Source organism: Tupaia chinensis, unplaced genomic scaffold (genome assembly GCF_000334495.1).
Source record: "Tupaia chinensis unplaced genomic scaffold, TupChi_1.0 Scaffold000270_2, whole genome shotgun sequence".
Classification (NCBI taxonomy): Eukaryota; Metazoa; Chordata; class Mammalia; order Scandentia; family Tupaiidae; genus Tupaia; species Tupaia belangeri.
The window spans coordinates 2,632,493-2,646,132 of record NW_006159751.1 but is presented as its reverse complement, the minus strand read 5'-3'; the positions used below and the strand labels follow the sequence as shown (position 1 = coordinate 2,646,132).

General features: G+C 39.2%; 1 protein-coding gene across 1 annotated transcript in view; it reads right to left on the bottom strand.

The window, feature by feature from the left end:
* Window positions 1–13,640, bottom strand: part of CAPZA1 (capping actin protein of muscle Z-line subunit alpha 1) — a 45,062-nt gene that overhangs the window by 14,583 nt on the left and 16,839 nt on the right. The window contains exons 3-6 of the mRNA XM_006149596.3: window positions 9,724–9,775; window positions 4,341–4,404; window positions 3,476–3,682; window positions 487–566 (exon numbers count right to left, since the gene is read on the bottom strand). Coding sequence (XP_006149658.1) covers window positions 487–566; window positions 3,476–3,682; window positions 4,341–4,404; window positions 9,724–9,775 — 403 coding nt within the window. The remainder of the gene's footprint in view (window positions 1–486; window positions 567–3,475; window positions 3,683–4,340; window positions 4,405–9,723; window positions 9,776–13,640) is intronic.

Sequence of the window (13,640 nt, the reverse complement as noted above, 5' to 3'; positions counted from 1 at the left end):
CCAAATCCCAACAAGAGACTAGACAAGGGACTGCAGCGTGGCTATCCTCACTGGGGAATGATTTCTCACTTTCTCTTTCTGGTGAGCACACATGTCCTATCACTAAAAAAAAAAAAAACAAAAACAAAAAGCACCCCCAAACAATAAAACCCTAAGTCCTGGGCCAGCTGGTGGCATGGAGGTTAAGGTGGCTAAATTCCACATGGCCGATTGCTCTGTTTGAGTCCCAGACAAAGCAGCTTGAAAAACACTCCTGGCATGTGTGCACATATGCCCAAAACTCCTAGAGAAGAATGAAGAAAGGATCCTGCTGTGGCCATCCTCCGGGGGATGCTTTCTCACTTTCCCTCCCTATCTATTTGCAGCAAGTACACACACCCTACAGCAAACAAAAATGAGAAACAAACAACAAAGCAACCAAGTCTGAACTAGTTTCTTTCCAAAATAAATTAGATACAAAATAGAAGAGAACATCTATTTTCTTACCAGAAGTTTTTAGGCTGAAATTGGTGGCTTTCAATACAGGCAATAATGGTCTGTTGTCCATCTATAGTTTTAGCATAAACCTATTGTTGGGGGGGAAAAAAAGTTAGACTCCAAACAACATATTTAATATAAATTACTCTGTACAAAAGCAGTGTTCTAAATTCTTAGAGAAGACAATCACATAGATTATGCATAATAGCATTCATGGGATATGAACACAAAGCTGAATGTGTTAGGTTCTAACAGAGACAGTGGTACAGAGGGAAATACAAGTGCCATGTAGGCTGTCTTACAAGACAGAAGATTCTATTTTTTTCTTAAGTTTATTTCTTCCATGAGATAGAGACAGAGAGGGAGAGAGAGAAGGGACAAGGACTCTTAATTGGGTCTCACACCATGAGCCTCCTCAGCCTCCCCAGCCAGCCAAGAAAGTGAGTGTGCACACTCAGTGTGTACAGGTCAGCCAGACAACTGAAGCTGTGATTTCCCATATGGATCCAGCTTGAGTAGGGTTTCATTACTGTACCACCAACCCAGCCTAAAACATGAGATTCTGATATCCTGAGACTGAGAATAAGGATGAGGAAAACAGCTTAAGCAGGATACTGAGGGCTCATTCAGTAAATATTAGTTCCGTCAGGTTAGAGGGTATGGGCAAAGTAGACCAGAGAAGAGACAGGACAGCATGGAAGACTTAGGTCATGTTAGTACCTATAAGGAGAGAGTTTAAGATTTCCTTCAACAGGCAATGGAGAGACAGCAAAACAACAAGACTAAAACTACTATCCTGGGAGAACAAGCAATATTGATATACAGTATAAAATGAAATTTAAGAAAGTTGGAGGTTGGTTAGGAGGCCACATAAGGGTGGCAATAATGGGACCAAAAAGAAGGGGGGTCACTTACAGAATACATAAGCATAGCGAAGTCTAGAGTATATTACAAATACAAAGCAAAGGAAAGAAGGTGCCTTAGTCATACTGGATGATTAGAAAGATGGTGGGATTAACAAACATGGAAATCTAGACAGAGATGTCTAGGTAGTAGTACTAGGAACATCAACTTAGTGTGGGAGAGGTGAATAGAATGACATCACCAAGGGAAAGCAAAGAAAACAAACAGTACTTTACAGTCCACAAAATGTGTTTTTCTTTTTTTTTCCTTTAAGATTTTTGCCATAGGGCATGTATGCTTGCTGGAGACAGACAGAGAGAGAGGGAAAGTGGGGTCATCCCCAGGAGGGAAGACCATGCTACAATCCCTTCTCCATTCTCCTTTAGGGATTTTGGGTATGTGCACACACTCAGTGTATTATTTAAGCCACTGGGTCTGGGACTTGAACTGAGGAGTCAGTCATGTGGGATCCATCACCTTAACTACCACACCACCCGCTGGCCCAAAACAGATGTGTGTGTGTGCGCGTGCACACGTGCATGTGAGAGAGCATGTGCATGAACTTTATACACATCTATGTTTATTTGTAAATAATAAGATACAACTAAAGCAAATTTGATTTTTATTTTAATTTTACTTATCATCATCATCATTATTAAATTTGACCAGAGAGAGACAGAGACAGAGAGGGAAAGTGAGAAAGCAAACTGCAGGTCCGGGACTTGAACTGTAGTTAGCCATGTGAGAGTCTAGCACCTTAACCACTATAGCACCCGACTTGAGTTCTGACCTGATGGTTTGAGAAACAGGCTAGGCATGTGTATATGTATACTCCACATTCCAACTGGGTGGAGAAACAGAAGGAATTGTGGTGTGACCGCATCCCATTCAGGGATACTTTCTCCCTCATGCCCTGGCAAAAGGCCATACCCTCTGGCAAAAACAAAACAAAACAAAAAATCCCTATGCCAAAAAGTCATAAATGTGGGTGATACAGGTAAAACCAAATATAGGTAAATCTTAATTTACCATTTTCCCCCATGTTTCAGCTAAAAACCTTTCAAAACTTATTCTGAGGGACCAGCAGATGGTGTGGTGGTTATATTGCTGGACTCCCACGTAGTCTACTGCAATTAAAGTCTGGGTGGCTTAAAACTCATGCTGGGCACATGTGCATGCATACCCAAAATCCTGAGAGGAGAATAGGGAAGGGATTGTGGCATGGCCATCCCCCCTGGGGGTGTGATTTTCTCTTTCTCTCTCTCTGGCAAGTGCATACACCCTACAGCAAAAATTTCTCCAAGAAAAGGGGAAAAAAATGGAAAATGATAAAGAAAAAAAACTCAATCTTATTCTAATGGATGTAAGGCAATTTCTGAGTTAATTAGATGAATGTGAAATAGAATACATCGAGAAACAAAATTTTCATGCACTAGAATTTTAAAAAGCAATGTTCTTAAAAAAAAATTATTTAACTTTATTTATTTATTTATTTTAATTTGACCAGAGAAGGAGAAGCGGGGAGAGAGAGATAGAGAAAGAGAGAAAGTAAGAAAGCAAGCCGTTAGGTCCTGGACTTGAACTGGGGTCAACCATGTGGGAGTTAACCATCAAGCCACCTGGTGGCCCCTAAATAGGAAATTTCTATATTAAAATTTCTACTTATTGGGACCAGTAGATGGCATGACAATTACATCATTGGACTCCCACATAGTCGACAGCAGTCTGAGTCCCAGACCCAGCTTAAAACTCACACTCGGCTTGTGTGCATGCATTCCCAAGATTCCGAGAGAAGAATGGAGAAGGATATGCAGTGTGGTCATCCCTGGGGTGGGGGGTAGGGTGGGGGTGCGGTAATTTCTAGTTTTCTATCTCTCTGTCTCTTGAGATAGCACATGCTTGCACCCTATAAGCAAGAATTTCTCTTTAAAAAATCTACTTATTTATACCCTTTTGAACAATTTAGGGAAGAAAATGTAGAGGATACCATAACTACAAAGAAAGAAGTGATGTCTGGCAGGTTAAAGCACTCAAAAGACAAGGAAAACGTAAAAAGCAAAACACATTGGGATAATAAAGCAAGCAGATACTTAACAGTACAGAAGCCGTTGGAATAATGATCTTTCACATAGGCTCGTAAAGCACTGTCACAGGACTCTCTCCATGATTTCAGACCGCCATCTACTTCCTCTGGCTGGGGGTCACTTGCTTCTTTCCATAAGTGATCAAATTTAAAGGAAATTTTGTTTCTTGGATCTAAAAATCTGCTATTACCCAGGTCACCATGCTCTGTAATTAAGACCTTCCAAAGAATAATTACAAATATGATTAGCTGTAAAAAGGGCAGTTGTTTTATCAGAATTTGCAAAACAAATAAATTAATGAAGATTCTGAGACAGTTAATCTTTCATTTAGGTTTCTTTTACATACTGATTTTTCAGTGAAGTCCATTCAATTCTTACAGGAAATATTATACATATAACTAAGTCAACCTTAAGCTGTGAACTTTCCCCATCCTAATACCCTTTCTTTCTTGGTTTCTGTCTAATATAGTCTCTGTATAAACTTTATTCAGAGCTATAACCTAATATACTTTTGTATTTTTTAACATGTTTTATAGTTATAAGAAGTCTAAATCAAAAGAGTCTAAATTTCAATAGGAATGGCCTATTTTCCTATGAAATATAATGGCTTCTGTCATTCCTAACAAGGAGAATTAGAGACAGCAGAAAACTTGTTAAGATTCAATGCTTTTATTGTCAAGACTTAACTTCTTTTACTGTTTTTGAGAGGGCAATTCCCTTTTATTGACAATGAAACTCCTAGTGTTATCAGAGAGAGAAAGAATATTCTATTGTTTACAGAAAACTATGAAAACTAAGATATGAATTTATTCAGTATCTGACTGGTTTTTAGGCTTTCAACTACTACGCACAGCCTATCAAACTAGCCATTATTACCTGATCTTCGTAGCCTTCTATCTTCACAGGTGTGAACTGATCCATGTTATACTGGGCAAATGCACTGTTTTTTTAAAAAAGTTTGAGAAGGGGGAGAGAGGAAGAGAACATGTGTAAATAAATAGAAAAGATATTTCACAGAACAGTGAAAGGAAATGTAAAACTTCCACCTGGTGCTTTTCCCCCTTTCTCTCCAGATATCCAGGGTTAACAACATGCCTTCCAGCTTTCTGCAAGGATTCCTTTCCAGAGATCTCAGAAGCACCTCAAGTTCTGAAATTACTTTTTTTCCTTTTCACTCATAAGCTCCAAAAGAGCTCCTACTTAGAAAATTTCAAAACTTTAAGCGGGAACCAGCAGTTAGCGTAATGGCTATGTCGCTGGATTCCCACGTAGTCGACCGCGGTTCGTGTCCCGGACCCGGTGGCTTAAAACTCACGCCGGGTGCGTGTGCATGCGTGCCCAAGATCCCGAGAGGAGAATGGAGGAGAAGGGATTGCGGCGTGACCATCCCCCCTGGGGGGTGATTTCTCGCTTTCTGTCTCTATGTCTCTGTCTGTCTGTCTGGCGAGCGCACGCGCCCTACAGTGAAAATCTCTCAAAAAAAAAAAAAACTTTAAGCAATGTGATCATTGTGAATCGTGAACAGTTTTAATCACTTAGGCAAAAGTTTTCAGTAATTCAAAAGAATCTTCAATTGATACACACTTTTAAAAACATGTCTTTTATATCCTCAGTCCTCTGAGGCAGGACAAGGTGAAAAAACCATAATCAAAAGTCAGTGCCCAACCTTGGGCGTACAAGTAGTGGGATACTGCAGTGAGATACTGGAGCTATATGGGAACACCCAGGTCAGCCTGCACACAGGCCTTCCCACATGGCATTAGCATCACACAACCCAATTTCAACCTACTAAAATATCTACTAAAACACTAAAGTCTCAAGTGGACATTAAATTTTTTTTTTCCCTAGGCTTTTCAAGAGAAATCAAAGCAACAAACTTTTTTTTTTTGGAGAGATTTTCGCTATAGGGTGCGTGCGCTCACCAGACAGACAGAGACATAGAGACAGAAAGTGAGAAATCACCCCCCAGGAGGGATGGTCACGCCGCAATCCCTTCTCCTCCATTCTCCTCTTGGGATCTTGGGCACACATGCACATGCGCCCGGCGTAAATTTTAAGTCCCCGGGTCCGGGACGCGAACTGCGGTCGACTATGTGGGAGTCCAGCGACATAGCCATTACGCTAACTGCTGGTTCCCAAAGCAACAAACATTTAAACTTCAAATATTTAAGACTAATTTTTAGGCTTCTCATTTTGTGGAATTATTGTTGTGTTTTAAATTAATCATTTCCTGGTCAGCCCCATGGCCCAATGGTTAAGAGAGCCAGATTGCACATGGCCAATAATACGTTTTGAATCTTGGACCTGGCAGTTTGAAAAATACTGGGCCCGTGTGCATATGTGCTGAAAATCCTGACAGGATGGTGAAATGGAGACCAGACTGTGTCATGATCATTTTCCTGAGGTGCTTTCTTTCCTCTCCCTCTTTCTCTAGTGAGGGTATGTGCCCTCTGGCAAATTAAAAACAACAAAACAAAACAAAACAACACTAATCCTTTCCTAAAAACACAACATCCCCATGTAGCAAAATGAATCTCAAATACACTGGCTCTTCAGAAAGAAATATAATTTAAATGTTCATGGAAAGTATTGATAGAATAACTATTTTTTTTTTTTTAAACTTCAGGAATCGGGAATAAATATTCTACTCTAGATTATAAATTACAAAAACCAATGTGAAAATTCACTTACATTGCTATGGACTAAATAATGGTCTGCCTCTCAAACATTCCTGTTTTGGAATCTAGTAGCCAAGTGTAATGGCTTGAGTGGTCATCAGACCTTTAAGAGGTAAAGCCTGGTGGGTGGTAATTGGACCTTGAAGGCACTGCTCTAATGAACTGATTAGTGCTCTCTCTTGAGACTGAGTTATTTTTTCTTTTCAAACCAGCGCATGCTCTGGTATTCATGCTGCGATGGGGCATGGAACCTGGTCATATTGTGATCCCTTCTTCATCTGGTTAGGATTTGGAGAATGCACAAACGGCTGGCGTGTTTTCCAAGCTGCTGGGGCTAAGACCCTTAGCCACTAGGCAATGTGGCTGGCCTGAAATCGAGTGAGTTCTTGCTGAGCTCTCATTGAGAAGGAGTTCCCTTGAGAGTAGGTTGTTACAGAAGGAAGATGACTGTACTCAGCTCTCTTTCTTTGTAAGCACTTGCTATGATGTACAAGGCCTGATACCCAAGCCCTACTCCTTTGTACTTCATAAGTTAGCCAGTCTCAGTTATTTCTGTTAGGAACACAATTTAATACCATGTCAAATAAATGTTATCTCCTTTCTGCCAGCTATTCAAGCCAAAACTTGGGTCATCTTTGACACTCTTCTTTCTCTCACACTTCACATCCAATCCATCAATCTCTTTTTTAAAAAATAATCATTTATTATTATTATTGTTGTTGTTTTTCAATTTGACCACAGAGAGACACAGAGAGAGAAAGTGAGAAAGCAAGCCACCAGGTCCTTGGCTCAAACTGTAGCCAGTCATGTGGGAGTCTAGCACCTTTAACCACCATGTCACCTGCCAGCCCTCCATCAGTAAATCTTACAGGCTCTACCTAAGGACATATTCAGAATCTGACTCCTTCCCACCACCCTCACTGCTATACTAGTCTAAACCATCACCATCTACCCTTGAACTACTCTAATAGTCCTGCAAATTCTCATCTTTAGCTTCTGTCCCTGACATAACAGCCAGTAATTACTCCAAAATGTAAGTTTTGTCATGTCATTCTCTGCTCAAAACACTTATTTAAAGGTTCTTTTTAAAAAATTATTTCATTTAACTTTGTTATTTATTCCAATTTGGCTAGAGAAGGACAGAGAGAGAGAGAGAGAGAGAGAGAGAGAGAGAGAAAGTGAGAAAGCAAGCCACCAGGTCTGGGCCTCAAACCGCAGTCGGCCATGTGGGAGTCCAGGGCCCCTAATTAAGCCCCTCTGCTCAAAACACTCTTAATAACTTCCCATCTTTCTCAGAATAAAATTCACCCTTTAATATGACCTACTATACCCTACTTATTCTAGAATTCCCTGGCAATTAGGGAATGAAAGGTTTTAGTGGTCAGAAGCATAGGTGGAAATTCACATCCTAGGTCCCTTCAAGCCTCTTTCATTTTATATAAAAGGTAGTAATGCGGATGGTGATTAATGAGACCATTACTAAGTGCTTACTATGACAATTATGGCCAAGGGACTGAAACAATTCATTATAAAAAATAAAACTGAATTCCCCAACCCTATAGAAAATCAAGTATTTGGGCCCAGGAAAATTCTCCTTTAATTAAAAGGTTCTCCAAGAACCTCAAACCTCTCAGAACTGGAATATTTATAAATACAAAGCTTCAGTGTCAGTGCAATTAAAGCAACTGAAACATCTAAACTATAGTCTAAGTTCTAGTCAGCCCTAGTTGGAAATGGCACAATAGGCTTAAACTGCAATCACCCTTGGGTGACATACATTCCAGTCCCCAGCCCCATTAGCAATATTTTATCAAATGAAGTACAGAGTAGATTGATGGATTGATTGAATGATTGATTTAACAGAGATTTTTGCTATAGGGTACATGCACTTGCTGGAGAGACAGAGACAGAAAATGAGAAATCACCCCCTAGGGGGGATGGCCATACTGCAATCCCTTCTCCTCCATTCTCCTCTTGGGATTTTGGGCACGTACACACACATGTCTAGCATGAGTTTTAAGTTGCCATGTCTAGGACTTGAACTATGGTCCAAAATATGGAGTTTCAGCAATGTAATCATTATGCCACCTGCTGGTTCTTATAGTAGATTTATTCTGGGTAGCTCTCAGGGATAAAACTAGGACTAATGTGACTGGCAAATTGAAAATCCTGCCTTGTGAGATAGCTTATTCCTTATTACTAGAAACATTCAGATTGGATAATCATCTGTTGACAGATATAGATGAGATTCTTTCAATGAAATAGCAGAGAGAAGAGGGGAGTTGAATTAGAAAATCATGAATGTCCTTTTCTATGTCAGATTCTATGTATATGAGAAGCCAGCATTAGAACCTATCTTTTTTTTTTTTTTTAAACCTTAGATTTTTGCCATAGGGCACATGCACTCACCAGAGACAGAGAGAGGCAAAGTGAGAAATCAACCCTTCAGGGATATAGCCATGTTGCAATCTCTTTTCCTCCATTCTCCTTAGGATTTTGGGCACACACGCACATGTGCCCTGAGTGATTTTCATGTCACCACATCTCAAACTGTGCAGCCAGTTACATGGGATTAACCTCACCTTCTGGCCCCTAGACTATATCTTTAATATATGCCTACTTTCCTTAAATCAATGTATATTAGGATATCAACCAGGATGACAATTATAGTGATGCTGTGACAATTCTGTCTGTTGATCTAGTCCCAAAATGTGGTCCAAAAGGGTAGCTAGGACAGGACAGGAGACAACTGTTTCCCTGAGCAGCAGCTCTTAAAACTCTTCTATAGCTATAAATCAAAACCACTTACATATCACACCAAATAATAATTATTTGTTGCTCTGCATCAAAATGTGCTGTCCTAGCCATTCCCAGTCATTACTGAACTCTGGTTTTCTCTTTACAAAGAAATTTGGCTAGCTGGAGAAATAGCAACTGAAGTAGAACTTTGTGTTGAATGGTATAAGAGAGTAGTGATAAAGCCAGATAATGGGAGTCCTTAAAGACTAGATGACATTGAGAATAGAATCTAGAAGACCAAGAAAAAAAAAAAGTACCGTTATAATGTTTTTGAGGGCAAATACAAAATGAAAATGATATTTCAAAAAAATTTATTAGCCTAACAGTGATAAGGAGTTAATGACTAAGTAGAATAATCATGCTTTTATCCTATGGTTAATTTTTACTTATGTTAAGGCACTTAATGAATATCTGCTATTCTCTGATAATTTGGGAATCATTATCATTCCTCAATAACAGCTTAATTTTTCTATAACTAGCAGTTCCAAAAATTCAACATGAACTAGAAGAAATATAAAAGAAAACCTATGACATTAAACTCTATTTTCATAAGGAAAATCTATGCATAACCCCAAAATAAACACATTAATATATTGTAAATTTTTGAGGAAGTAAACAATATTTTAGGGGAACACATTTTTCTCCAAGTAAAAAATACAACTAAAATTGCTAAAGTTAACTGCTTTAAAATATTTTATATCTACTTTTCAGGGTACTAGTTTATTGGCAACGTAGGTTATCCAATATTAATATAACATAAGTGGATGTAGGAAGATACTTACTGTGCTGCCCCTTCCCTGAGAAGATTGTCATTATTAAGTAGTAGCCGGACATCTGAGGGGGAAAAACACAATAAAATATTCAGTAGAGGTCAAATTTGACAATTTTTTTGCAGATTTCTAGTTTTTTAAAGCTTTTTTTTTTTTGCTATAGCGCACATGTTCTTGCCAGAGACAGAGACAAAAAAAGGGAGGGAAAGTGAGAAATCACCTCCAGGGAGGATGGCCACCTTGTAATCCTTTCTCCATTATTCTCTCTGAATTCTTGGGCACCACACACCTGTGCTCAATGTGACTTTCAAGCTGTCCGGTCTGGAACTCAAGTATAGCTGGCCACATGGGATCCAGCGCCTTAACCTCCATGCCACTTATCAGCCCACTTATTCATTCATTCATTTATTTGTTTATTAAAGTTTATGATAGGTTGCATGCACTGGCTGGAGAGAGACAGAAAAAAGTGAGAAATTACCCCTCAGGAGGATTGCCATGCCAGAGTCCCTTCTCCTCCATTCTCATTTTGGAATTTTGGGCACACGTGCCCAGCATGTTTTTCAAGCCACTAGGTCCAGAACTTGAACTACACAATCAGCCATGTGGGATCCAGCTGCCTTAACCATCATGCCATCTGCCTGGCCCTCTAGATTATGTTTAAAAAATTCAGGCTTTGGGGGCCAGCATGTGGCGTGGTGGTTAAAGGCAGCCTACTGCATAGCCTACTGCAGTTTGAGTCCCGGACGTGGTGGCTTACTTTTTCACTTTCCTTCTCTTTCTCTCTCTCTCTGGTCAAACTGAAAAAAAAAAAAAATCCTTAAAAACAAAACTCAGGCTTCGCAAAGATTAGTCCTTGGACACACTACATTTAGAAATTCTAAGACAGTTGATGCCAGTGGGTGGCATGGTGGGTAAGGTGCTAGATTCCCACATAGCCGACCACAGTTTGAGTCCTGAAGCCAGCATCTTGAGAATGATGTTGGGCAAACATACGTAAAACCCAGTGAGAATGGAAGAGAAGGGAGTGCAGTGTTGCCATCTCCCCGGGGGGTGATTTTTCACTTTCTCTCTTCCAGTGAGTACATGTGACTTATGGCAAAAACAAAACAAAACAAACAAACAAACAAAAGACTAAAAAAACCCCTACAAATGCAAATGAACAGATGCTAATGTTCATAGATTTTCATACAGTTATTTACACAAAAATAATTTAACCACAGTAAATTCTCAGGAATTTCACAGTAAATGAAAAATATGGTTTACAGAAAACTAGTGAAGACTGTTAATTTTGCATCTAAATGAATCCAGATCAAGTAAGTTGGGCACGATTCAGTCAGTGGCAGTAAAATTCCTGAACATAGTTACTTTTCTTTAGAGAATCTAGTGTAGGAGTCTATAACCTTGTTAGGCAGCTGTGTGGCAGAGTCTAGTCACTTTTCTTTTGGAAGAGTACATTCTTTGTTACTAAGAAATTACCAAGTATTAACTCCAAAAGAGAAGCTTAAGGCCATAGACTCAGAATTTCTAAACGAAGGACCTGGAAGTGGCCAATAAAAACCAGCCCTAATGCCAACAGTGGTTTGCCAATCCTTAGCTAATGCTTTCGTAACAATTATTCTTAATGTTTTTCTGTAAAGTATATTCAGTTGTCAGAAATAAAACAAGGAACTTACAACTACAAAGAACATTTATTTTGTCAAGTCAAGAATTTATCTGGGGGACCAGCTCTGTGACACAGTGGTAATACACATCTAAGAGAAGCTGGATCCCACATAATCACTGTAGTTCAAATCCACAGCTGGTCAGCCTGAAACACGTCTAAAATGTACATGAGTGCCCAAGATCAAACAGGATAGCGGCCTTGGGGCAGAAAGGCGGCATGTTGCTTAATTGCATTGTACTCCCACATGGCCAACAGCGGTTTGAGTCATGGACCTGGAGGCTTGCTTTATAGCCTTCCCTCTTTCTCCACTTCACTCTCTCCCTCTCTGGTCAAATTAAAATAAATAAATGTTAAATGAAATAATTCTTAAAAAAAAAAAAGATAGTGGCCTGAAGGAAAGAAATGATAAATTACAGTGTCACCAGACCCTACTGAAGATGCTGTTCTCCCTTTCTCTCACTGTCACATGCATGTACATATACTCTAGTATGATTAAAGAAAGAAAAACAATAATTTATCTAAGCTAAAGTCCAAGTTTAAGAATTTTCCTCAAAAATCTACTTATTTCCTCCATGAGCAAGAGAGGGGAAAAGACAGTATCCTCAACTGGGTCTTGATCCACACCCAGCTTTAGCCAGCCCCACATTATGGGCATGCACATGCCCAGCCTATTTAGGGAGGTCTCTGGAAGTGAAAATGGAATTTTTCCACATGGGTCAGTTTCACAGAATCTTGCATTTTATCACTGTGCCACCATCGCCCCTAAAGAGAATTTTCTAAAAACCCAGTTACTGAAAGTCTACATTTGATCAATGAGGAAGAAAGACTAGGAAAAGAAAGCCTGCTCAAAATCCATATGCAATTTTATAGAAAATATCTTGGTTTATTTCTATTATATTCTATACTCCTTATAGGAAGTATGTTTCTTCTAGCTATTTTTCCTCTGCATCATTAATTTACCAACAGAGATTACTGTTCTACCAGTGGTGCTCTGGGTCAGGAACAGATGAGTATTACACAGTTCCTCTCAGGTAGTTAACTTTCTAATTTAAAATTAGAATTTCAAAATAAATGATAATCCAGTCATTTGAGGCAACATAAAACTAGAGGGAAATGAAACCAGGCACTAAAAAACAAATACTGTATGTTCTTGTTCATTAGTGGAAGCTTAAAGATTTGAGTATATCAAAGTGGCGAGTATAATGGTAGATACCAAAAGCTGGAAAGAGAAGGATAATGAAAGAGTGATACAAAGTGACCAAAAGATGTAAGAGTACAGGTAAAAAAGGAGAAAAAAATTCTAGTGTACTATAGCACAGTAGATAAGTAAGGATAGTTGGTGCTATTCATGTATACATCAAAATAAAGAAGAGTGAATCTTCAGGCCACTTCTGTGGCCTGGTAATTAAAGGAGCTGAATCCCACATGGCCATCCACGTAGTTTGAATCCCAGACCTGGAGGCACACCAGGTGTGTGTGAATATGTACACCAAATCCTGACAGGATGAAGAAATGGAGAAGGGATTGCAGAATTACCCTGCCCCATTGGTGGGTGCTTTTTTTCCTCTCCTTTTTCTCTCTGGTAAGTGTACATGCCATATGGCAAATTAAGAAACAAGAGGAAAGAAAGAAAAAAAAGGAGAAAAGTAAAGAAAAAAAGGAAGAGTAGGTCTTGAATGTGTATAACACAAACTAATGATCAACATTTGAGATGATAGATGTTTACTTGCTCTGATTTAATCAATACAAGTTCATGTTTTGGAAAAACATTTTGTATCCCTAAGACTTATAGTCTATGTAAATCAGAAATCATATTTAAAAATTGGTAAAACTTTGAGTTATGAGACTTAAAAAAATAAAAATAAAATGCTTGCTAAATTGAACTAATATGCACAAAGATTATGATTTTACTTAAGATACCTTTAAGCTGAATTAACCAAATAAACTAAAATTAAATGGTGATTGATTTTTTTTTTGAGAGGTTTTTTGCTATAGGGCGCATGCGCTCGCCAGACAGAGACATAGAGACAGAAAGCAAGAAATCACCCCCCAGGGGGGATGGTCACGCCACAATCCCTTCTCCTCCATTCTCCTCTTGGGATCTTGGGCACGCATGCACACGCGCCCGGCGTGAGTTTTAAGCCACTGGGTCCAGGACGCGAACTGTGTGGGAGTCCAGCGACATAGTCATTACACTAACTGCTGGTTCCCAATGGTGATTGATTTTTAATATGAAGTTCAACAAGCCCATCTACATTTTTCAACT